The sequence below is a fragment of the Trachemys scripta genome, chromosome 5 (genome assembly GCF_013100865.1).
Source record: "Trachemys scripta elegans isolate TJP31775 chromosome 5, CAS_Tse_1.0, whole genome shotgun sequence".
Classification (NCBI taxonomy): Eukaryota; Metazoa; Chordata; order Testudines; family Emydidae; genus Trachemys; species Trachemys scripta.
Genome location: NC_048302.1, coordinates 115,398,022 through 115,425,637, shown reverse-complemented (window position 1 = coordinate 115,425,637; position 27,616 = coordinate 115,398,022). Strand labels below are relative to the sequence as shown.

General features: G+C 38.7%; 1 protein-coding gene across 2 annotated transcripts in view; it reads right to left on the bottom strand.

Moving 5' to 3' along the window:
• The window catches only part of WFS1 (wolframin ER transmembrane glycoprotein), a 50,037-nt gene that overhangs the window by 5,666 nt on the left and 16,755 nt on the right, over positions 1-27,616 (bottom strand). Inside the window, exons 3-6 of one of the 2 annotated variants that reach the window (XM_034771677.1) lie at positions 12,049-12,131; positions 6,388-6,532; positions 5,360-5,530; positions 4,438-4,521 (exon numbers count right to left, since the gene is read on the bottom strand). In XM_034771677.1, the coding sequence (XP_034627568.1) occupies positions 4,438-4,521; positions 5,360-5,530; positions 6,388-6,532; positions 12,049-12,131 (483 nt within the window). The remainder of the gene's footprint in view (positions 1-4,437; positions 4,522-5,359; positions 5,531-6,387; positions 6,533-12,048; positions 12,132-27,616) is intronic. The other variant, XM_034771678.1, reaches the window with a different exon arrangement.

Here is a 27,616-nt window from a genome sequence, read left to right as displayed (position 1 = left end):
ATCAGCATACTATGAAGCATCATTAGAAGTGATCTAAACTGAATGGCCAACAAATTGAACATTGCTCATTTACATAATGTAGTAGCTTGATTTTCTCATCTTGTCTGTTTACTTATTTACTAATTCTCCAAATATGGAAGCGCACAAATTATTTAAATACACTACATATGCCACTACTTAAATTTAGGCATGCTGGGGACAAAGTGCCACAAGACTGCCGCTGTATACAATAGCAGGGGGAAGGATGATTTTGGCTAAGGACCCCAAGAAACAAATCCCTTATTACTCTGTCAAGAAGTGTCCACCCAAAGTACACCAGACACTTTAGACATGTTCCCTGCTATGAAGAGCTTTGAATCTCAGATAGCACTAAAAGAAAGAGAAGACAAGAGTTACACAATTGCATCACCATGAGTTATCTTTTTTTGAAACAGAGAGAGAGAGAGAGAGAGAGAAAAAGAGAGAATAGGCGCGTGAGCCTGTGAAGAGAGAGTGTGGGTCTGAGAAATGGTGGAGAGGGAAATGAGTTTCTAAAAAAGGAAAGCTGAAAAGGATGGAGGGAGAGAGTTATCAGGGAAAGGACAGGATGAAGAGGAACACGGAGGGTAGAGCACGTGAGGCCCTGCTGCAGGGTGGGATAGTGGGTGAAGGGGTGATTGTAGGCCAGAATAACCAGTCATATAAAGTAATAAATTTCTTATTTTTAACTCAGGAATTTGCTATAAGGTTATGCTCCTTACAACTTCCTGAAGTTCTGCTGCAGGGGAGCTCAAAGAGTGGGGGCGTTTCATAGGCTGCCACTTAGCTCCTTCTATACCAAGAGGGCAAGGAGACTCTCCTCCAGCCCTATGAATGGAATGGAGGTTGGAAGGCTTCGATTAACCCCTGTGAACCTCCTGAGGAGTACTGGGATACAAGATCATGTACACAATTGTCTCAATCGCCTCCTACAGCCTGTCCCAGTCAGTGTAGATTAGCCAGTTTCCATGGTAAACAAGTTTGATGTCAATTATAAGGAAGAATTAATGCCAACTTTCCCCACACACTGAAGCACCTGATATTGCTTCAAATATGAAAGACTTTTGAATGACAAAAACCTACAACAAGCCTCCCACACAGTAAGTTTAGAGAGTCAGCTGACAAAGATATGAAGGCTCGTCTGCTTAATTCTTATCTGAGCACAAGTTGCACATAGGAAATTGAAACAATTGACTAGGAGTTTAAAAGTATAGGATTTAATGTATTTGATTTGTGGCCTTACTGTAATTTTAAAACGTTCTTACATAAAATGCTACATTTTTATAGCAAACTAGCAGCATTCTTGGTATAAAGCAAAGGTACAGCAACATAACAAAGCAGCATTGTATACCTTAATCTTCAATCTCACAAGGATATATGTTGATTTATTTAAAATATACACTTTAAATATGCAAACTAATCTTGCACCACCTTACGGAATAGAGAGCTTGTCCTGCCAGGACATACATGGAGACATTTATAAAACAGTTTCTTCTCAGCTGTAGAATGAAAAACAGGAAGGACAATGGAAAAAATTGCCTAGGGAAGTCATGCAATCTCCTTCACTGGAAGTTTTCAAAAAGAGGAGAGTTGGAATAGAGCAAAAATCTTTGACAGCACTTCTGGGATACACTGATGGGGAGAGTTCTTAGTTTATAATGCATGGCTGACATATTAAATCAAATGTAATGACATTTACATTCTCAGGCATTGTCCACAGTCAGACAATGTCACCTGTAATTGCTTATATATGCTTCTACTGAGTTCACACCATCTCAAATCTTTGCAAACAGGCTTAAATCAAGCTTCCAAGTGTTGGCAGTGCATTAAATCAGAAGAAAACTTCCCTCTGACAAAATGCACAGGGAAGTGAATATTAGCTTGTAATAGCTGCCTCTACTCATGCATGGACAGCCAACTCCATCTCTGGAGAGGAGAGAACAGCCCACCTCCTACTTTAAGTGTTTGATGAAAACTTCTCATTTTTAAATGCCATTAGTAACTTGACACCCAAGTCTTTCTTCAATTGATATTAAAAGCATATGTTGTAAGTTCCACTTTATTATTCAGATTTTTCTTCATTTTGGTTATGACAAATTCCCTGCCTCCCCCATTTGCAGTAAAAAAAGAAATGTGCACATCAATTTCTGCCTACACTTAACATGTAGGTTCATTTACCCTCCTGTTATTTCATCAGCCATTTAAGCCTTCAGAAAATTACTGACCCCCTTTCCCCCCCCCCCCCCAACACTATGAGCTGCTGAAGGATTCAGAACAAAGTGGCTTGTTTTGCATGTATTTGCTATCAGAATGAAGGCAAAGCACTGATTCAGAAGATCAGCAGCTAAGGGATGGAATGTGCAATAGCATCATCCAATAGGTGCCAAAGCAGAAGATTCTCCAGCGAACTCAGACCACAGCACAGTTTCCAATGGAGAGAGAGAAAAAAGAAATGTGGCAGTCTTGGCCCTAAACATTTTTTCAAGAAATGGAAATTGGGACATACTAAGCTCTATGTGGCTCAAGTCCATATGAAAAGTCTGTCAAGGCTGGGAATAAAATTCAGGCCTGACTCCCATCTCTATCCAGAGTATTGTCCTTTCCTCTCTCTTACATGCACCATACTATAGAACTTTTCATAAATATGACAAGTTAATGTAAAACCAGCAAAAAGCCCCAGTTCATCTTGAGAAAGTTACTTTCAGTGCTGAGTCTCACATACATCTGACCAGCCACAAGCTACCTGGAAGGAGAGGACTACAGTGACACTGACTGAATCTCAACCTGAAGTTTGGGAAGTTTTAGTAGTATATAGTACTAGTTTTTAAACTGTAGGACATTTAAAACAGCCCTAAAGAAGAGTGAGACTGACTTTATATGGATTTTTACATTTTACATTACATTAGTATGAAAATGGAATTAGAATGGTTCTATATATGGCCTTAACTGAAGTTTAGGTTTACTACAATGCACTCAGTACAATATGCATTGTTTGTAACTATGTTCCTTCGCCATCTTCGTTTTCAGTCTTTAAATCCTCCTATCGTTTCTTCACATTTTCCTTTTTCAAAAAAAATAGGTAATGTATATGAAGATTAGCAGCTGCAGCGCAATGGTTGGAATACAGGATTGCCATGCTGGATCAAGACCAAGAGTCCATGCAGTCTGGCATCCTGTTTGACAGTCCCCGTATCAGAAGCTTCAGAGGAAGAGGTAAACCACATAATTCATAATTATGCATTAACATACCTACATACCCGGAAGGGGAATGAAGGGAGGGGATTATCTTTTTAACACCAAGCAATGGACTGTTGCCTTGCATCCTGAAGGAGGAAGGTTGATATCCCTTATAAACGTGTTTTGTTTTTAAATCCTAGCTAGTGTAATTTTTACTTCCCTTTTTTCAACCCTATGACACCCCGTCCTCGATAATAAAGTATCACAGCTTAATGCTTTGTGGGGATAAATGGATAAGAGTGAGGAGGGTATTTCCTTTCATCGTTTTAAATTTGCTGCCTTTTCATAGAGTCAGGTATCTCTTTGTTCCTGTTCTGCAAGAAAGGCTAAACAGAGCACCTCCCTCTACATTGATCATTTTTATCTACCTTTCTATCTCATGTACTAAGCAAGTAGCAGTCCTGATTTTGAGAACTAGTTCGGAGTCGGGTCCTTCCCTCGCAACAATTTGGAATCTTCATGCCCCAGATCAGAATTTTAAAGCTTAAGCTTATTTTTATTTTAAAACCTGTTAGTTTTCTTCTACAGGTGTCATAAGAGTCGAGCCAGAACTTTTTAACCCATAGAAGACACAGCTTCCTTCTAGCGGTAGCATTTTTACCAGTTAAAAAGTGAATGAGGCTCTCCCTCCTCAGCAAGAGCCAAGACAGTAATAATTTTGATGTGTCTTCAGTTGCTGCTCCTCCCTTTTCAGAACCGAATAGCACTGTGACCTCTCTCGGCTGGGCAGGGCTGGATGACGTGCCCTTCAGACGCCAGGAAAAATCTCTTACTTGGTCATAAGAAGAAACGTTTCTTCCTTAAATTTAAGCCTGGAGTCCAACAGCTTGAATCTGGGTCTCTTGAGTGATGGGTGAAGACAGCTAATCACAAGGACAGCTTTTTTTGGGGCTGGTGGGGTATGGAAGGTCTGTTTAAATCAAGTATTTATGTAGGAGACAAATATTAGAGAGGAATCCTCAGTGAGGGAGTGTGGTTTAACAGTTACAGCTAGGTAACAGAAGCTGAAGAGCTGTGTACATTAAATGCTAAGCTTAAATGCAGTGTAATCAGAAGATAAAAACGTATTAGGTTAACATCCTGTAGTTGAGAAAAAAATTACAGCTGGTGCAAAATTATTTAGCAAAACAAAGCAAAATGAAATCATGGTCATTACATTTCAAACGGGATGTGTGCACTTACATTCACTGCTTACTAATCGTTCCAGCATTCTTCTTTGCTTCTGTACAGACTTTGGAACTGGGCCAGGTTGTTTTTCACCATCTGCTATATAACAGAAGTTCACAAAGTAGTCATTAAGTGAACAAACTCCAACAAATGTCATTAGCTAAAGTAGCAAAAATATAGAGGACAGTAGCACCTCAAACCAATGAGATAAAGGTTTACACAAGGGCATATGCTACCAGGTCCTACTGCGGCAGAAAATCTCTAAGAAGGCTCTACTTAGGGACAAGCAAAGCTGCCTCCAGAGCAGCTGTGATCCTTAGGGTCCACCACCTGTTTGCAACAACATGACACTGAGTGAGAATCTGCTGAATTCCTTGAAAGAACTGCATAGATTGAGTGGCAACACAAAGATTAGACTAAAAACAGAACTCATTTCATCATGTACTTTTTTGAAAAAGTGGAGAAAAAGTGGCCGTAACAGTACATTTTGATTTCAGCTACAGCATTAAAAAGAGAAATAGTGTTTAGATCATTAGTATATACTTACTTTGTGATGCATTTTTAAGTTAGTAACTTCAAATATCTGGCAAGATACTCAGAGTGCTTTGTTACTGATAAAATCAAAGTAAATAAGAGTGTTTTTCAAAAACACTGAGTTTTGATTAAAAGGTTAGTCATTTCTAATCTTTGGTGGTTCTCATTGGTACTTAAGTGAGCCACCATGCATAAGCAAAACTCCTGACAGCATATGAATCAGTTTTAATGAGTTAGAGTGAGCAGCTGATAAAGGGCATTATCACAACTATTTTTCCATGAATGGGTTACACACTTATTTATTTTATTTTTTTATATGGTCATTTAGGTTTTAAGTTGTGTTCTGCTTTTAATTTTCGTTTTAGATAGGATCAGTTTCGTATCTGGGGTACTGGATGCCTACCTTCATTGTCAACTTGCCCAACATTCTCCAGCAGTTCAGAAACTGCTAACTGCTTCTTCTTCTTTGGATTTAATTTCCAATACATAACTAAGGCGGCTTTTCTCACAGCTCTCTCCAGATCAGTCTCAGATGATAATTTCTTCACTTCTTGCTCATTCTCAGAAGTGATGCCTCAAGAAAAGAAAGTGTATTAGATATTATCATCCCACATCTCGGGAAGAAGTGATAGACATGCTCACAATTTGTTCTTTTTTTCCCACTTTAGTTCTAAGTTTTTGGACAAGCTGATTCACATGTCATCTTCTCAAGATGAGTAAATTTTTCCTACATTGTTCTGTGTTCAGGATTTACCAGCAAAAAATACACATCTTAAAATGTACCGTACACTTTATGGATTGCATAAGATATGTTCCCTGCCACAAAGAGTCTGTAATCTTGCCTGAAGACAAGACACAAGGACAACAATTCAGGTAAAAGATGACATTGATAGAGCACTGGTGATGAGAACAAGGTAGGAAGTATTATGTAAAGAAATGGGTTTCGAGATCAGATACTTGGCAGACATGAGGAAGACTATTCCAAGCGTAGGAAGTGGGATGAAGGAAGGCGTGAATCTTGAAATGGGAGAATATGGTAGAGGGAACCAATTAGGCGAGAGGATTGAGAAGAATAAAGGGAGAATGAGAGGGACAGGAGAAGAGAACAACAGCAGATATGTAGGCGGGGTGTGAAATTAACCTTAAAGGCAAGGATGAAGAGTTTCAATGAGATTTGGTAAGAAATAAGAATCTAATGAAGGAATTCAAGTACATGATTGACACTAATACTTCTATATGCAAAATCATATGTTATTCGTTTAATTAACTACTCCAACATTCTATCAGCAGCTGTTCAAATAATTTTGCTCCAAATATACCCAGATTTTAAAGTATATTTTAACCTGTCTCCCCAATATTTTAATGGATGATTATTTGTAGCTAAAGTACAGACTAAAAATATAAGAGTTAAAGCTCCTAAAGAACCCATACCTCTTCTGTCTGCTAAGCATCTCCGCAACAGTTTGACAGCTTCCCTTCGACCCTGCTTAGCAGCAAGAATCAACCAGTCAACAGCACTACAATTGTTGAGTTCTTCATCCTGTTCTTCTGCTAATTTCAGGTAGTGTTTTCCCATCTGGAAAGAATGGCGAGCAAACAGAATTCCTTAGTTAGTTCAATAGCTATTTAAATATCTTCTGTTCTCTTTATCTCAGCTAGTGAAGGCTATATCTGTGAAGGAGGAGGTCAAATAGGCTGAATCAACATTAAGGCACACAGTTGTAAGTTGTCCTCAGCAAACTGGCAAGAGATCAGGGATCAACTTCCAGAACAAGATACAAGCAGAAGCAATGATTGATTTCTGGCACATTTGGTGAAGTCAACAAATGAGTTAACATTAGGTAGTATACGGCTAAATGCAACATTGAACGCTACTAATGCTAGACAGAAGGAGCAGATGCTAAGATAATTCACTTTTATACAATACTGCTAGATCAACTTTAAAAATGCAAAATGAAGTGCCATAGCAAGGTATCAGTGATGGACAGGAATTTAGAAGAAGTAATCTCTGTAGAGGGCCTTGAGATGGTTGTTCTCAACCTTTTTGGGGTCAGGACACATTTGAAAATATTTACGGCCTGTCGTGACCCAGTACATAATTTGGGGGTGCAGGCCCTGGGGTGGTTTCAGTCATGTCCTGCCCCGCACTCACCTCATAGTAGCAGCTCCTGTTCTGTGAGGCTGGCTGGGCTTGGCTCTCCAGTCCAGGCATTGGAACCTCCAGGGTTGCACCGCAGGTCCGCCCCCCTGACTGGACCAACTTTGTATGAGCGGAGTTGTGACCTGGCTCATGGGGTTGCAGTGCAACTCACTCAAATTTGGCCTACCCTCCATCATTATGGAGGAGTGTGGGGGAGATCATCATGTTGATGGTTACACATGAAAGGAAAATAAATGCAACCCCCTAGAGTATACCATTATGAATCCCAAAATACTGAATCTATGCTGTAGAACTGAATTGCTAATTAATCTTTTGAATGATTCTGCAGTGCTAAACATCACCACCTTACAAAAAACCTGACCTTTCTTGGCAGATTAGCAGGTCTGACTTGGGCCCCAATTCTCAGGTTGGATGGACACAGGTGGATTCTTACACTACCAATCCACACAGATCCAGTTGCAGGATGAGGACCTTTGTGATTAAATGTACACTACATAAAATTGAAGCTACCAGAAAAGATGCAAATAGGCAAGAGAAACTCAGACCAAGTAAACCAAACTCATAGTGTACAATCACTACCATGGCATATTTCATCTCAATGAAGTGGAAAAGCACATTGATGCAGTAGCAGATGACAGAAGAGAGTAAATGGCAGAAAGTCAAGAATGTAGCTTAGGTACAAGTACCATACTGGCAGTTTGTCATCACCGTAGACAGCGTTAGCAAGATTTATAGGGAAGTTATCGTGTCAATAAAACCTGTCCCAAGAACAGCTATTCCTACAGTGTGTTTATATTTATAGCCATCCCAAAACAGCAGCACTTAATACAGCTCCTCTACACATATCCCATAGTCCCAGAAACTGATATCTACCACACAAATCATGGAATCAGCCATAAGAATGACTATTTCACAAGGAACCACAGCCCAATACTTGGGTTTTGTGATAGAGCTTTCTGTTTAAGGTACAGTAGCAGCATCTGTAAGTAGCTACCGTCTGAAGAGAACATTTTACCCTTATTTTGGTTCTAAAGATACATAAGCTCTTGGAATTAATGGTTTTTTTTTAATTAACAGAAAAACCAGAGCAACTATATTTAGTCTTTCCATGAAACTGCACTGAAAGATGCTATATGCTAGGCTGTGATCTGTCCTTTCTGAATGAGTATTGTGCAACAGTGGCTTTAAAATGAGATTGGTGATAAAACTTTTGCACAAATATTTTCATTTTAAAGTTACCAAAATTTAAAATGGCTAGAAGCCTTTTGACTCGAGGTGATTATAGAATATCCATTCCTGCTCATTCCAGCTTATCAGGTGGTTTTAATGTTAACTTGAGGATGCTCTTTGTTTAGATCGTGTGCTAAAACTGGGAGGCAGAAAGAGGTACTTAGAACCAAATTAACAGTGTACATCTTCAGGTTACTCCTCTAACATGAGCGCTCACTCCCTCATATCGCTGTGTTCTGCTAACTGAAATAGAGTGGTCAGAACCAGTCAAGAGTGCAGAGACCCTGTACAGTAACAGACATCACTGCCTCTTCTCCATTATGCAGCTCTGACTCTGGGTGTCTCATCTGCATAATTACTATACAGGTATTTTTCCATAAAAGTACTGTACGCAAATCCCTGTAACAGAGTCTGAGACACACAGAGTGCAGGGTTATTTCAGTATGTGTCCAAGTTCCTGAATTGAGTGATATTTTTCTAGTCAATTTTTTAGGCCATAAGCAAGCTACAAATACCACCACCTCAGCATTTCATTCACTTCTGCTGAAGATGCACACTCTCCACCCTACCCCACCCACATAATGGACACACTCTTGGCTATCAAACTGCCAAGAATGAATCTATTTAAATATTTTAAACAAGATTTTTTTTTAATCTCGTTTTCCTCCTTCCTCTTGTCCCTCTCCACTGGACAATAGAGCTCCAACTTCCTAACTATTTTTTTTGTTTATTTTGAGACGAACACAATTAAACCTGAAAACATACTGTTATCTTCAAGACAAGAGCCTTATTGACATGTAGGCATCAGAGGAGGGGGAATAAGGGTGGAGAGAACCAGGAAAGGTAGAGAGATTTCAGGTTTTGTTTTTTTTAAAACCAATTATCGTCTCCGCATTTTGACAGCCCATTTTGCTTGTTATTGCTCAACTTTCATTTAAAAATGTTTAAAGCTGCAGTGCAACGGTAACATCTTCCTGACAAGAATGCAAAGCCTATATTCTAGGTTAATAAACTCCTAGGATGATAGCCAGTTTATTAGTCCAGAATCTCATTAACGGGGACTGTGGCTTGCTGTTATTTAAACAGGTTTTGATTTTATAGAAGAAAACAGAGAAGGATTTTCCAGCAGTAACACAGGGGTTCTGTTTATATATTTCTTATACTTCATGATTCCTGTTCCCGTTTACACAGGGTCATCCGTGCCCACGACTCTGGGTCACGCCTTCAAACCCCTGTGTTCTGTCTTGGAGTTCCAGTCTTTTCTCTTCAAATTTCCCTTAAAGTCTCTTATTGTATCCTCAGTCTAATATATCCTTTCTTGCTGTCCTCTTCCTCCCATGCTTTCTTTAATGGTTGTTGTTCTCCCATTCTTATCATATGTCCAGCCTATTGCTAGGAGTCCCAAGTTCATCTTGCCCCTAATTTCTTCCATGTACACTGTCTACGCTCTGCTTGCCTGTCATTCTCCTCAGTATATTATTTTCTACTACCAGTGTCTTCTCCCCCCCGCTCCCCCATCTCCATAAGACCTACTGTTTCCAAACCATACAGCAGGCAGGGATAAACACACACAAGATACAATTTTGCCTTCAGTTTGTTCCTTAATTGCTGGTTCCACAATACTCCTACCACCTTTTTCACGGTCACCCAGGCACAGTGGGTTCTTTTCAGTTTTCAAGATCTCTTCAGGATGGCACTGTGTAGTTCTCAAGTACACAAATTCTTCTGATTCAGCTTCTCTCCTGAAACTTCAGTCAACTGCTTCTCTTCTTCCATCTGCCTACATGCATAACTTCAGTTTTCTTTGGGTTCACCTTCAAATCATGATTTTCAAACAGATGTCCATTCTGATACCATATTTACCAATTCCTCTTTGCTGTCAGCCAGAATGGACAAATCATCAACACGTTAGTTTTCTCTGTGTCTCCACAAGCTTTACTCGCCTACTATTTTGGCTTACATATTTCTTAAGCAACTAGAAATTACAGGTTTTTGTTCTTTGCTGGAATTGGAACCAAACTGAGGGTTCTGGTGGCAAGGATCCTCCAAGTTCAAAATACCATTACCCACAAAGGTGTTTGCTGTTTCAGAGGCTAGGAACTCTTCAGACTGATCTCTTTTTGAGGCTGCCCTCAAATATGAGGTCTGAAGTATATGGGTGAGAGTGTGCAGGATGTTTGCACCAGTTCTAGAGATAATTATTATTATTTTACTATTCTGTTGGGATATCTCTCAGTACCGTAGCACTCAATTCTCACTCCTGACCCCCACCTCCAATTTTTTTTTAAAATGTCATTGCATCTCGGCTTAGAAGGACCATTTGTGAGGGTGAGATGACAGTTCAGTCTCAGTGTCGTTCAGGCCTTATCTATACTAAATTAGCACATCTGTTTGACCATATACATGTTTCTACTGATTTAATTTAAGTCAGTAATTTAACAAGTTTAGCAGAAGTGATTTAAAGTGAGGATTAAACTAGTTTAAGTGCAACTCCATTAGGTGTTTGTATCAGTTTATTTAGAATTTTAAACTGATCTAATGAAATCGATGCAATTTTTTAGTATAGAAAAACTGTAAAACTGCTAACAAATACCTTCAGGGACAGAACTAAGATCGACTCAATTCTCATAGGCCATTGAACAGCCAAATGGTAGCTAGTTTCAGTACCTAAAGGGTTTTTTAAAATGCATTTATTCAGCATAGATGAGGAATGTTACAGAGAGAGCTCAACCCTGTATATATGAATGCCCTTACTAATCCACCAGGAAACATACTTTGTACATTTTCAAATGGCTCAAGGTTGGTGCTGTTGAGTCATTTGCAAACCTTGAAACAACTCAGAATTATTGTTTTTATAGCATTCCTCTAGTATTATTCATTATTTATATAGTCACAGCGCCTAAGAGCCGTAGTGCTGAATGAGGTTTGCATTTTGTTCCAATGGTGGTAAATTAAAATCAAAACAGTATCCAATAGTCACTATATGGACACTTCCCTCTTATCTCATTGTATTAGACACTGGACAAAAAACAAATGACACTCCCTGCCCCAAGATGCTTACAATCTATAATTAACTTTCACATCTACCCCAAAGGCTGATAAATATTTTATTTTTAATTTATATCAGATTTCCCAGGTTCCAGTCCAGTATCAGCCTTTGGGGTAGATGTGAAAGTTAATTATAGATTGTAAGCATCTTGGGGCAGGGAGTGTCATTTGTTTTTTGTCCAGTGTCTAATACAATGAGATAAGAGGGAAGTGTCCATATAGTGACTATTGGATACTGTTTTGATTTTAATTTACCACCATTGGAACAAAATGCAAACCTCATTCAGCACTACGGCTCTTAGGCGCTGTGACTATATAAATAAATATATAAATTTCTCCAGGCCAAGAAGCTATTTGGCATCATCTCACTTTGAACAATTTAAAATTCTAACAGAGGATGTGGTTCAACTGAACCATTTTTGGAAGAGAACTCCACAAGAATTGGAAGTGTGTAGTAACGTTTTCTGAATTTAAACCACAACAATGCTGGATGAAGTTTCGCCAGTGTTCAGAGATGTTCAAAGCTGTTTGCAGTGCTCTCTGCAGATATGATTTCGGATACAGCTAACAAACGTTGTATTTTATTTATCTATAGTCAATAAATGGCCTCTAAAGAGTATAAAAAAAAGTAGTGACAAAACGTATAAAATTACCTCCGTCTGGGCTTTTGGTTCTCCAGCTTTGGCCTTTTCAAACAGATCCTCAAAGAGTACTTCAGGTTCTTCTTTCATGGCTTCTACAAAGCAACCCAAGAACAAAACTGATTTATTAGCAATACTCAGTGATTTTCTTCAGTCCTCAGTGCATTTGGCTGGAGAATTCAAGGAGCACATCTAAATGTAGAGCATGATGTTTTATAGGAACAGCAATGCAGTTCTAGCAAGTTATTACATTTATAGCTGTAATTATTCAAACCTTAATAATTTTCACTGGAATGTTACTCAAGATGCAACATTTCTATTTAAAAAATCCTTTAAGATAATATGAAATTCAATTATTATGTTAACCAAGATGTGTCTCAGAAAACTTAAGTGTTATTTGGCATCCCTTACAAATAGTAACACACATTGTTAACACTATCCCAACTACTTATATAGGATAAAATTGTCAATTAGAAAAGTTTTCATTATATGTGGTAAGTATCTGCATTTGTATTTAACAATACTATGGCTTGTCTGTATTAGTAATCATCTTGTCACTGTTCAAAACCAATAAGAAAAAAAACAGAACAAAAAAAAAATCCAGAAGAGTTCCTGAGCCCTTAGGGAATTTGTTCTTTTTGGGCAGAAACAGGGTCTTTCAGAGTGTTTTGAATCTGAGGAATGAGAAGTTACTCTTCAAAAACACATTCAGTGCATTTGAAAGATCAGTTTTTTAATCCTTGGAATAAATGAAACACCAGTATCAATGTCTTTTTCTTTTTAAACAACTCATTGTTTTGTATCCTGTCCCACATTTCTGTTTGCCTCCCCATTCTTTTCCACGTTTACCAGATCAAAGTGATTTTTAGCTTTCCTTCCTAAAAAGAAAAACAACAATGCTGTCCACGTATCCCGCCAAAAACAAGGTAATCAGATTTTTGCATGATTGTAACTCATTTTGTGTTTATTAGGAATCACATGACCTGATTTATCTTGTGAATGATGAGTTACTGCCTTCTACTTTCTTGGAAAAGTTGAAGCTTGGCAGAACTGCAAAAGCTCTGTGAGGATGCATCTTAAAAATTCTCGCTAATTTGATTTCAAATATCAAGCATCAAAATTTAGACGCTCAATATTCATACAAGTGAGAGAGATTAGGGTGGGGAGGGGAAAAGGAGTTGGAAAAATTACCACTAATTCACAGGAATTTACTAGCCAGCCCAGAACTGTAGCCTAGAACTGGGTGGAAAGAGTTTCCAAAAAAATTTCTAGTTACTCATTGGGATGAAACAGACCTTTCAACATTTGTCATGACCAGGGCCGGCTCCAGGCACCAGCCCACCAAGCTTGTGCTTGGGGCGGCACCTGGAGGGGGGCAGCGCGGTGCTCCGGCTCCGGGGAGAGCGGGGCCACGGCCGGGGCTCGCCGCCCTCCCCTGCCGCACTGGGGGGCGGATGTGTGTGTGGCCGGAGGCTTTTTTGCCTGGGGCAGCAAAAAAGCCAGAGCCGGCCCTGGTCATGACAAATGAAAGACCTGCCCACCCCCAGAACAGCCAATAGCCAGTGGTTAGGGTACTCACCTGGGATGTGGGACATCAAGGTTCAAGTCCTTGCTTTGCCTAACTTGTATCAGGGACTTGAACCTGGGTTGTCTCCCATAATCCAGGTGAGTGCCCTAACCACTAGGCTATTGGCTATTCTGGGGGCTCTCTCTCCACCTGACCCACACAGCCTTCCTGTTGAAAGTTTTGTAGAAATTCGTTCACAGATTCCAAGGCCAGAAGGGACCATTGTGCTCACAGGACACAGAGCTTCCCCAAAATAATTCCGAGAGCATATCTTTTAGAAAAAACATTCTATCATGAATTTAAAATAGTCAATGAAGAATTCACCAAAACTCTTCATAAACTGTTCCAATGGTTAATTACCCTCACTGTTAAAAATTTACATCTTATTTCCAGTCTGAATCTGTTGAGCTCCAACTAGCAACCACTGGATTATGTTATACCTTTTTTTGCTAGATTGAAGAGCCCATTATCAAATATTTGTTCCCCATGTAGATACTTATAGATTGTAATCAAATCACCTCTTGATCGATCGATGCAGCAGTGTTGATTTAGCAGGTCTGGTGAAGATAGCGCTCTCCCATTGACTTCAGTAGTCCACCTCCCCAAGAGGCAGAAGGTAAGTTGGCGGTAAAGCGTCTCCCACCAACATAGCATGGTGTAGAAACCATGTTAGGTCAACGTAAGCTAGGTCGCTTATGGGGGTGATTTTTTCACCTCCAGCGACGTAGCTTACATCGATTTAAGCAGCAGAGTAGACCAAGCCTAAAAAAAATTTTCAAATCCTTTAATAGTCCTTGTGGATCTTCTCTGACTCCTCTTCAATTTATCAACATGGTTCTTGAATTGTGTGCACCAGAACTGGACACAATATTCCAGCAGCGGTCACACCAGTTTCAAAATAACCTCTACTTCTACTCAAGATTCCCATTTATGCATCCCAAGACTGCATTAGCTTTTCTGGCCAGAATCATTCTGGGAAGCTCATGGTCAGCTGATTATTCGCCATGACTTCCAAATCTCTTTCAGAGTCCCTGCTTCCCAGGATAGAGTCCCCCATCCTATAAGTATGACCTACATACTTTGTTCCTAGATGGAGACATTTACATTTAGCTGCATTAAAACGCATATTGTTCACTTGCGCCCAGTTTACCAAATGATCCAGATCGCTCTGAATCAGTGAACTATTCTCTTTATTATTTACCACTCTCCCAGTTTTTGTGTCATCTGCAAATTTTATCAGTGATTAATTTATAACGTCTTCCAAGTCATTGATAAAACTGAAATAGTGTAGGGTCAAGAACTGATTCCAGCAGGACTTCACTGGAAATACACCCACTCGATGACGAGTGCCCATTTACAATTACATTTTGAGATCTGCTAGCCAAATTTTAATCCATTTAATGTTTGCCATATTATTTTTATATCATTCTTGTTTTTTTAAGCAAAATGTTGTGAGATACCAAGTCAAATCTTTGGAGAAGGATAAGTATATATCATGGTATATCAACCATGGCTATATCAACCAAACCCATAATCTTATTTAAAAAAAAAAATCAAGTTAGTTTGGCAGGATCTATTTTGCATAATTTGCATTAGTTACTCTTCCTTTAATTCTTTATTAATTGAGTCCTAAAATCAGCCGCTCCATTAGCTTGCCAGGGATCAGTGTTAGACTGACAGGCCTATAATTCCCCAGGTCAGCCCATTTACCCTTTTTAAAAATTGGTACAACAGTGGCTTTCTTCCAGTCTTCTGGAAATTCCTCAGTTCTCCACAACTTACTGAAAATCAACATTAATGGCCAAGCAAGCTCCTCCACCAACTCTTTTAAAACTCCTGATGCAGTGGACCTGCTGATTTTAAAATGTCTAACTTCAGTAGCTGCTGTTTAACATCCTGCAGAGATACTAGTGGAATAGAAAGTATTATCACCATATGATTAGACTACCTAATCTTCCCCCCCCCTCCCCCAAATACAGAGCAGAAATGTTTATTGAACTCTTCTGTCTTTTCAGTATTATCATCAAAAATTCTACCACTATTTTCATCTAGTAATAGACCAATACCATTGCTGGATTCTTTTTGTTCCTAACATATTTTAAAAACTCCTCTTTATTGTCCTTAACTCTGCTGGCCACAAATTTCTCTTAATGTCTCTTGGCTTCCCTTACCAATTTCCTACAATTCTTAACTCCTGATATATACTCATTACTATTAACTTCTCCTTTGTTATATATTTTTCAATAGCTGCCTTCACTTTGCCTCTAAACCAGGCCAATTTTTTAACCAACATGGTCCTCCTTCCTCAACTGAGGGATTGTAGCTTTTTGGGTATCTAGTAAGGTTCTTAAATGATTCCCAATTATCATTCAAATTTTTCTGATTACGTTATTCCTCCTAGATGATCTGGCTCTCAATTGTTTTTAGCGTTGTACAATTGGCCCTATTCAAGCACCAAGTATATGTATTACTGCTCTGGACTTTATTCTGCTTGCTTATTATAAATGTGATCAAGTCATGATCACTTGTACCTAAACTACTGTTGAGAGCAAAGACATATTTTGGCTTATAGAAGCCTGCTGTGAATTTTAAAACTGTTCTGATAACATTTAACAGAGTAAACATAGGTAAAACTGCACATGTAAGAAATTGCAGAGTAATCACGTCTGTGAATTAAAAATAGATAAAGTCATTAGAAAGCTAGAAAAGATGGGTTTGAAATAATGCTAGACCTGTACTGACAGGGAAGTAATGTTAACATGGAAATGAGACACTAATACAGATGTATAAGAAAAGATAAAAAAAGTTATAAATTTTCAGTAACAAAGGGAGATTGAAGCTGTATTGTCCAGTCCTGGAGGTGACTGCGGAGATCGTCCTGATGAGCTTTCCACTTGTAAGTAACTGATTACCACTTGCTGAAAGGTTTGCCTTAATAAAGATTTGTTAAACCCATCTGCTGAATAAGGGAGTCTCAATCCAACATCACAATGAACCAGGCAGTTCGCAAATTGGGCTAACAGCCAGTATCCAAGGGACCACGACCTAAGGTATTGATGGGGTTTAAGTGACAATGGAATCACTGGGGAGATATGTAAATGAATATCTGGCCACACATGGTAAGGGTCCACTTAAGGAGGTGGACATTCTCAAAAGGCAGAATCTGTTTGAAGTGGTGGCTGACATGCTTGAAAGCAACTTTTCTGGCAACCAAACGGTTGTTTGTTCAGGGTTGAGTAATGACAGCCAGAGCTTTTGTGAAGCAAAATGAAGTACTGACACTAGAATGCAGAAAGAAATAAAACGCAAGTTAAAGAAATGCAGAAGGGTGAGAGACAAGGCCACTGAGCTACGGGGTGCTACAGTGTACAAGTTGAGGCTTTGATTGAGAAAGCTCTGGAACCTGAGTCTCTCAAGGAGCAGAACGGGGTTTTGCAAGCACTGCTGGAAACAGTGCCATTGGAGAATACAGAACTGACAGGCGCTCTTAAATCAGTGAGACTTTTGGAAGGAGAAATCATTAATGTGGACAGTGCTGTATTGTTTAGGGCACAACCACCTCCTTATATTCCACTTGTTTCCTTCCTTAAGTAATCTGGACTCTAAAGCGGTCCCTATGGCACTTACAATTCACATCCACAGTCCAAACAATTGGGGTGGTACATGTACAGAGATGAAGGTTAAAAATTTTCATCAGAGGAGATATTAGACATAATTGAAGAAATAGGACCTCGTCCCAGAACCAGGGGCATAGAGGAATTGTTAAAGCAGCTTATGAACACTAGAAAGTAGGTTGAATTTTGTGATCTGACTAGAGAAGACTGGGAGAGAATTTTATAGAAAGGAGTTGGCTCTGAGAACTGGGGAGAGGAGGGGGAAAGAGGGGTAAGTTCAATAGAAAAAAATGAACAGCAGCAGCAAACAGGGGTAGAAAAAGAACAGTTTAAGTGTCACAACTTACTGATATCTAAGTTGGTAGAGACTCTGAAAAGAAATCAAAGCAGCAGCAAAATGGCATACAGCAGTTAACAGAGCCCAGGCATCCAAAATAAAATTAAAAAAAAAAAAAAGGTTTTCACCTGTGAAAAACGTCTTCAAAGCTGAAATATAAAAATAAAACGTGAGCTGCTTAATTTAGGGGAAGCCCAGTGAAAACTGAAAAGATTTATGGTCACATCTCTGGAAAGGAGTATGAAGTTGTAGATCACGTACTTGTGCAGTACGTCTCAGATACAAAACTCTTTCCAAAAGCCAGTTGGAAGGATCCTTGCTACATAATGGACAAGGATAGTTCATCAGTGTATCTCGTTCAGGTGAAGGATAAAAAGGAGTGGTTGCATGCTATGCAGATGAAACCATACAAGACAGAAGTCAATCTACTAATTTAAAAAGAGGGAAGCGAGAATATTTATTTTCTCTTTGACATGTTGATCACCATGGGAGGCATAATGCCTACTACACCAGGATCCATGGAATTTAGGATACAGCAGAGGAACAAGGTGGTGACAGTGCACGAGGGGGAGAATGCCACCTTAGCCTTATGGTTCCCAGGTAAACATGCAGGAAAATCCACAGTGTTCTGGTACAGACTGGACTGTGGCCAAGGTAGGTGGAGGATCCTGCAGCACAAGCAACTCTCAGGAGCAGGGACTTGGAATGGAATTTTTAAATGGAATGGTAATGGCTAACCTAAGCATTCATAGAGCGCAGTTAACATACAGGAAGTATTACAGTAACTTTACCAGATCACTGAACTACGTATGAGCCTCCCTATCATGCCAGAACGTAGTCTGAGACTTTGACCACCTCTCTGAATGAGATTAAAGACTGACCGAGTACCACCACCACTCCTGAACATACTGGAGTAAAAATACCTCCTGCTCCAGAATTGAAGCAAGATGATTACCCATGGCCAGAAACAGAACCTGACAATGGACTAGTAATAAATCGTGAACATTAGATTATGTATAATAATGTACATTATCAAATGATACCTGTAGTATTGAATTTAACCAATTTTAACATTACCACAGCAGCTCGGTCTTACTCAGGGGAAGAGAGATAGAAGAGATATAGGTACAGTACTAGGAGGTGGGGCATTGGGAATGTCAGCAGGGAATCACATGAGTACCACAGCATTGTGGGAAGAAAATCAGAAAATGAAAGTTCAAATTACAAAACCTGTTACAGTACAGTTAAACAAAACAATTAGTATATAGGGAAGGATTTAAAGGATGTTCAGGAAACTAGTATGACAGGACATCTGATTAGGAAAGTGGAAACAGCTAGCAATGAAATAGAAAAAATAAAAAAATTAAAAAAAAACAACCAACCAACCATCCTAATATATCAAAGGCAATGACCTGTTTGTGGCATGGCAGTTTCTTAATACAGGCACTATAGGTAGGACTAAAGGAAATTCAAGATGGGGAAACGCCTGGGTTCATAACAAATAAGATGTTGGAATAATGGACAAAAATAAAAGGAGTAGATTGGTGCCAGATTAGGCGCCACTCAAGGGTCTATTATGCTGAGAAAAGATGCAAGCTAGACAAAACGTGGATTCCTATGGTTCTAGCAGCACCAAGTCAGGTATTAAGAGTGTATAGTGTTCAGATCATAGATATACTGGAACCTATCATGGTTAAAGGAATATGTCTCTCATCCTCAGATACTGTTAAGGATGGGCTAGAGGTGTTGGGAAAGCCCCAGATTCCACATGTTGTTCCAAGAGGGGTGGTACATCTGGTTATGTTGTGATGTACTTCAGAGTGCATTCCAGCACATGGGTTCACCTAGGATGAAGGAACTTGAAATTGCATAATATGGCTGAGGCAATGGGGAACAAGGTCCAGCAAAGGCTGGAGAAGCCAAATATTGGTTAACCTCATGGGTCGGATACTTCTAATATGGGACACAAACATGTTATGACTGGCCACTATTCCGCTTAGTTCCAAGAAAAGTTACTGGAATAGTGGATAAGGTAATTTTTTCAGTTCCCCAGCATGAAATCCACAATGTATCAGCTGAAGCTGGTGCTGCCCTGGACTCTGTGGTACAGCTAAGCACCAGGAAGGATTCTATGGCTTCATAGTGGGAAGTGTTGGGACGGGAGGCATATTTAGACCTAATAGAAGTCTGATGAGAATTTTAAGAGTCTCTTTTGATAACATTAAAGAGCATACGCATAAGAACAACTGTGCATATATAAGAAATTGTAGAGTAATCATAGTTGTGAGAAAAAGAAAAGATAAACTAAAAGGCTAGGTAATACCAGTTTGAACTAACATTAAATCAGTACTGACAGGGGAGGAAAGTTAACATGGAAATGAGACACTAATACATATGTATAAGAAAAGATAACAAAAGACTTATAAGTAAGTTTGTGTAACAGAGAGGTTCGTGTATCAAAGAGGTTGAAGCTGTATTGTCCATTGCATTGTCCACTTGCTGAGTGTTTTGCCGTAATAAATTTGTTAGACCCGTCCGCTGAGTAAGTGAATCCAAATCCAACATTAATTTTTAGTTCTGTGACCATGCCTCTTTATTAGACCTTGTCCTAACAGAAAGAAGTCAGCTGGCTTGGCTGCAACATTTTTTTGAGTTAGGAAACTGCCATCTATAGAATTTAGAAATTCCAAGGATTTTTTAGTATTGGCAGCAACAGATCTCCAGCAAATGTCACTCAGATTGAAATCCCCCATGACTGCACAGCATTTCCCCCCTACACGTTATATATAGGTGCATAAGGAGACTGTCATACTATTCCTTAGCATGATTTGGTGGTCTGTAGCAGATACCAATACTCCATGATATGCTCCCGGCTAAAAAAGTTTCACTTCTGCCAAAAAACTGTTTTGTCAAAAGATTCCCAACCAGCTCTACCATAGCCACATGGGAGCTTCAAGTTCCAAAGCTTATTCCAAAACCTCACCTGCACCACACAATCTTGCAAGGTCAGCAGGCACTTTACCACACTGGGTTAGCTTCATATTTAAGGCATAAGCAGAATGAGAAGATAGGGTTAGTAACTGTTTCATAATCATAGGAAGTTATTAGAGAGACATGCTGGTATCTACTCAAAGAAACTGACTTCAGCCTCTGTCTAACATGGGTGGCAAAAATGGAGGGGTTCAGCAAGCATGCCATCTAAATGAGGCACTGTATCATGTCAATTATTTTCAAAGAAGGGGGAGGTATGAGGACAACACACAAAATTTCAAATTAGCTAAATAAAAATCACACCAAACAGCATTTCAGAACCTCTAAATCTCACTGGTACTCTTTCCAATTAAGATGTGGCAGGAAGTCAATTGTTTAATTTAATTGGCTATATTTTAACACGAGCACACCATGAAATAAGTACTCTCCTCCACCATGGCACAGTTTTGTCTACCAACCTCTACTTGGTACAATTCTAATATTTTATAGTATGTCATAATTATCAATCACTATCATCATCCAGTTCTTTATCTTTTCAGATCACGATTCATATATTAGTATAAAACAAGTAAATATTATCCCACTTAAATTAACTACTAAGTATTCTTTATTTTAGCTATAACCTAGAGAGCTGAACTCTAAAGTGGATGACTTTCCAGATGGCAATGCTCAGCCGCTGCACTTCACTCATGAGCTCAACTTACAAAGAAATTACTGAAAACAAACCGTATAATGTTTAAAGAAACTGGCATTTACCTCACTCTACCTATCTCAGTCATAAAACGTGGGTAAAGATTACGCCTCTCTGATTTTTATTTTTTAAATAAAGACACCTTTAGTTTAATCAGGTTTCAGAGTAGCAGCCATGTTAGTCTGTATTCGCAAAAAGAACAGGAGTACTTGTGGCACCTTAGAGACTAACAAATTTATTTGAGCATAAGCTTTCGTGGGCTACGAGCCCACTTCATAATCGTAATTTGCAGCCATACTGGTCCTGGTCCCCACCCCCAACTTTTTTCTATCCCTCATTACACTTCTTGGATAAAGTGAAAATACTGTAGCAGTGTTACTTAGTTATCTAAAGCAAAATTGGAAAGCTTTTTAAAGGGCAAACCACTACCTGGTTTGGTAGCACTAAGTCTGAACACTGTTCAGATTATCTCAACACACTTAATGAAGTTAGGTGATTTTTTTGTTTTTGTTTTTAAACATGACACAAAATGAGGCACAGGAAGCGATTTGCCAAAAGCCATACAATGGGCCAGACATAAAGACAGAACTACAGTTCTGATCTGATTTTCAGCATCCTGTTCTAACCCAATAGGCCACTCTGACCTCACTTCATACAAAAATATCGCAATATATCTCATTTCCACATATGTTCTATAAACATCAATAGATGGGAACGATGGTGGGCATAATAAACAATTAAGATTACATCTTTAGACTGTGTTCTGTAGTGGTAGAACAGAGATGAAAAGCCTACATCTGGCACGTTCTAGAGAGACTAACTGAGCAAGGCTTAAAATATTAGCAAGAAAGACCAGCAGAACATTAGTCTTATTGAGATTTGAAAGCAGAAACAATATTTTCCCTTTGTCTACTGGCAGGCCTGACACAAAAGATTGAATGAAGGGATAAAGTGTAAAAAGATTCAAGTTGGGTGGTTGCCAATTTAGGTCAACCATTGAAGTTAAAAGCATCAAGAAACATTTGAGAACTAGGATGGATGATGCAAACAACAACTTTTCAAACATTGGGAGGACAAACACCACACAAGAGCAACTATGCCAAACTTAAAAAGGTTAAGTGACAGTTTGTAATCTATCATCCTTGTTCCTTAACACGCATTTCATTAGAAAACCTCTCGATGTGTATTACTCCCACACTAAAGTGTTACAATGGAAATGCTGTCAGTAAAAGCTTTTAGTTTCCAGCCTCACTAAAAACATTGAATTTTTTTAAAATGCTAAATTCCACTCCATCTTGAATATAAAAATTATCCAGAAAAAAATGAATGCTCCATGCATAAAATTTCATGCATCTTTTCTGATAATTAACACAGATTCTTCTGGCTGTTTGGTATCAGTAGAGACATCCATCAGTTACTGCTCTACGTAACAGCATTGGCCTGAGTGATGATCATTCATGTGACAGGATGCAAGAGAGGACACAACTGGGCAGGTGTTACTCGTAACCTGCCTATAAGATAAAGCAGAGAGAAGGACAGTTTTCAGTAGTTAGGGCACTAGCCTGGAAAGTGAGAGATCCTGGTTCGATTTGAGAGTTTCAGGTGCAATTCCCAGCTCTGCCATGGACTCCCTCTGCGTGACCTTGAACAAATCACTTAATTTCTCTGTGCCTCAGCTCCCCAGCCACTTCTCTCTTCTGAGATAAATATATTAAAGATTATGTGGTGTTCAGATGCTATTGGGATGGGGGCCATATAAATACCTTAGCTAGAGAATTCCTTTTGAAATTTAATGTTATTGTCAGACTTGATTTTCAATGCAAAACAGTTGCTATAATAAATTAACTATAAAGTGCAATAAAGTTATCTCAGACAACATTTTTTGTGAAGCACCTTTTTGCTTTTCTTAGCTCGCCATTGCAATGGAACACAATAAACGACAGTCACTAAACTGAATGATCACCATTTTTTCTGCAGGCTGCTACAGAAAGCTATCAGGTCATCTTTACCCTTTTGGTCTATAGAAGGACAGCATCTGTCACAGTAATTTGTCATATGGTATATCCACATTATACTAAGTAAACATTTACTTACAATATTTTGCTCCCATTTAGAAGCCAGTTTTATTTCCTGAACTCCCCTAAACTGAATACAAACATCAAAAGACTTCCTCAGAAAACAAAGTGTTTTCTTCAAATATTGCACAAACCAAGGGGAAACAAACACCCTGAAGGGTCTAGCGAACTGGGTCCAAAATACGGGCTACTAGTTTTTCACATCATTTGTGCGCTAAAGAAGTGTGTAGAAGTTGAGGCAAATACAAATGATTTCTGAAGTGCATGGGAGTGAGCAGATGCATATTTTCCACTCTGCTGCTTTTATGCCCTCATGTTACTAAAAGATATTTTGATCCCTGGATGGCTGCTGAAGTATTTACTGTAGGCATTTAAGTGTTTCTTTTAAAGGTTAAAGCTGTCACATCAAATATGCTTCAGGAGGAGGATTCAGAGTTATTTAATCAGAAATGCCTTGTGAACGGCTACTGAAAGACCCCCATAATGAAACCTATAAGAGGTGGTATATTTCACAATATCAGGAATTGTGTACAATTTTTTTTTTAACTCTTACAAGTTTCAACAAACTAACTGAAATCGGATTTTAAGCTACTATTGAGATATGGCTATTAGACCAATTTTTGTCAAATGGTAAACACGTTTATATAAATTCTCATAGAAGACTTTCAAAATACAAGCTAAATGTAAATATAGTTTTTTATAGAATAGAATAAGTAGAGCAAAACTACCAGACCATTATCCTTATTTGGTTTTTAGAATTTTATACGGTACTTCACATATGGTATTTGTTTGAAAAAAATAATACAAGATCTTTGGGTGAAAACAGAGCCATAAATTACATTTACAATATAACTGTAAAAATAGATTTGTTAAATACTGTATCCATTAACTATAACTTGTCTTAATAAGACCTTAATGCAGAGTGGCACTCAAATATGTTACAATAAATTCTGTGAAAGTTATCCTTAACTTTCAGTAGAAGCAGGCACTTATTTTTACAGCATCTATCCCCCAGCCATCCCATTCCACTTATCTGCAAAATTTAATAGAGAATGCAGTAGTAAACTCTTAGGTATTAAAAACAATACTACACTGCATTTACTAGTAAATACTAAGGATAATTAAACTACATTTGCGAAAATGAAAAGCACATTATGATTAGGCTTGGCAGAATTCGATTAGGCTTGGCAGAATCTGATGTTATAATTTTGGTAGATATTATCTATGTTTATTTTTAAGCATTTTTTTCAGAAGTTTATTTAAATTTTCACAATTGCAGGAAATTATGGGGCAAAGACAATAATTATTTGACAGTAGAGACAGATACAAAAAGTTCAAGCTTTATAGCCATTAAAACACAAATTGTCAACATCATTTGTCAAAACACGCAGAGTAAATAACCTTAAATCAAACTAATACATTCTCAAGCAGCATTATTTTGCCCATCGGTCAATAGAAATATTTTTTCATGGGTTTGGGGGTGTTGGGTGAAACTGACATTTACCAACATTTACAAATAAAAATCTAATCCTTCCAAGCCTAATTATGATGCAGTATATCCTCTCCCCCCCCCATATTTGTTCATTTATTTGCTAATTTACAGAAGCCAGAAGTCTGCTATGTGTCTCCTAGTCAGATTGAGCTTGTGATGTTTTTACTGCATAACATCGAAGTAAAAAATATGGAGAGAAAACTTTGATTAAGCACTGAGTATAAACACCATTTTTGGGAGACAGCAAGATAATCCTCTTCAGCATTAACAGAGTCCGAGTTTAAGGCCAGACAGGATGACCAAATCATCTAGAGTGATTTCCTATATAGCACAGACCACTGAACACCTTCACACTCTACCCAACAACCAAAATTAGACCGAAGTATTACAGCGCTTGGAAGATTAAACTATATAAATTTTCGAAAAAGTGCATATACATCTGGAAGGGGCAAGCTTTTCTGATGCAAGAGTCTAAGATGTAAAAGATTTCCAAGGTTCACCAAAACTAAAAAGGGCAGAAATACCTATGATTATAGGTTATACAGTCTCCTGTCCAATATCACAGCGCAAGTCAATGGCAGCGGAATTCCAGATTCGCCCATTCCCATTGTAGGGCAAGATAGAAGTCTTAGTCAGTCATAGTAACTAAGTTAACTCTAGTCACATACATCAATTTAAGCAGAACAGCAGAAAATGTATTACACAGACATATTAACACATACTACCATTGTTTTTCTTTAATGCATGTTGCATTTTATATTACAGGTATTTATATGTTGCCCTCCACTGTAGCATGTGGGTCCCTTCCATTTGTGAATTTTAAAGTGCTTTAGGAAAGGTTAGGTATTAATATTCATCTTTTACAGGTAAGGAAACAGGAAGAGATTAAGTGATGTGCCTAAAGTCACAATAATAAATCAGTGGCAGTCAGAAATAACCACCCCAACAACTGCCTCCTATCCCTGTTCTAACCACTAGACAACCCTTTCTCCCCAGGACAAGAAAAAAGCTTGGGGTGGAGGGGTTTCAAACCCACAACCTTTGAAATCGAAAGTCATGAGCCTTTACCATTTGAGCTAAAGAACTTCTTGTTTGGCTGTGAGAAAGTGATCAGATGTACAGTGGGGCTAGAGGGAGTCATGCTTTCATACATACTAAGCCAGTGTATTACACAAACACAGGTCAAGGACCTGAAGTCCTTTTGGACTGGAAACTTCAATAAATAATTAGATGACATGAGCACCAACTTGTGCACTAAAGAAGCTTCTCAAACAGGAAGCAATAAGGGAGGCAAAATATTCATTTGTAGTATATGTAACTTTAAAAGAAATTATAGGTTTTACAAGTGAAAGTTAAAATTGCATGGAAAATACTATTGAACAAAAGATCTTAATGCATTAGGTGACACCCACACTAAGTGTATGAGGGAAACCTGTTTGGCATACCCATTTTTCATGATCACGACTACAAGCATCTTATGTGGGCTCAGGGGAGAAAGTGACAAGGACTTGTAGAAGAAGGAAGAAATCAGCGTTTGGAAAAATTTTAGATGACAAAATATGAAAATTTCTGTACTAGAGTCACATTTTAACATCACAGCAGATACTTCAGAAACACCCTCTAATAGTCAGGGAGAGCCAAGAAAACAACTGCATCTATATGTGTAAATATGCAAGTTAAGTTCACACTTGGCCAACAGTAACTAGCTTCCAGTCTATTTAATACATAGCTAGAAAAATTGTAAATATGAGTGTTTTTGCATCATGTACAAAGATGCTTGCCACAAATCTGGCACTTGCCCTGATAAAACTCATAAGCAAGGGGGTCAAATAAGAGTTGTACAGGAAGCATTAAGTCATAATGTGTTCCTGTTAACTCACATCAGAAAGAAATCTTGGAGTCATCATGGCTAGTTCTCTGAAAATTTCAGCTCACTTTGCAGCAGCGATCAAAAAAGGCTAACAGGATGTTAAGAGCTATTAGGAAAGGGAAAGAAAATAAGAAAAAAAATAGCATCATGTCACTATATAAATCCATGGTGTGCCCACACCTGGAATACTGTGTCCAGTTCTGGTCAACCCTTGTCAAAAAGGATATAGTGGAACTGGAAAAGGTTCAGAGAAGGGCAACCAAGATTATCAAAGGTATGGAATGGCTCCAAACAAGGAGAGACTAAAAGGATTAGAGCTGGTCAGCTTAGAAAATAGATTACTAAGGTGGATATGATAGAGGTCTGTAAAGTCATGAATGGTGTGGAAAAAGTGAATAGAAAAGTGTTTTTTGCCCTTTGACTCAATACAAAAACCAGCAGTCACTCGATGAAACACAAATAAGACCAAGTACTTTCTCACACAATCCACAATTAACCTGTGGAACACCTTACCTTGAGATGTTGTGATGGCCAAAAATATAACTGAGTCCAAAAAAGATGTTCATGTAGGATAGATCCACCAATGGCTATTAGTCAAGAGCACCAGGGATGCAACCCCATGCTCGGGGCAACCTAAACCTCTGCCTGCCAGAAGACAGGAGGGAAAGACAGGGATGGATCACTCGATAAATTGCCCTGTTCTGTTTGTTCCCTCTGAATCTCTGGTTTTGGCCACTGCTGGAGAGAGGATGCTGGACTAGACAGACCACTGATCAGACCCAGTATGGCTTTTCTTATATTCTTCCTCCTCCACCGCTACCAGCTGCTGTGACAGCTTCCAACTGTTACTAGTACGGCGTCTGCTGCTGTTGCTTTAAGGACAGCATCAGTACAGTTTAGAATGTTTATATGTTCAGTTATTATGGCAGATAGACAATTTTCC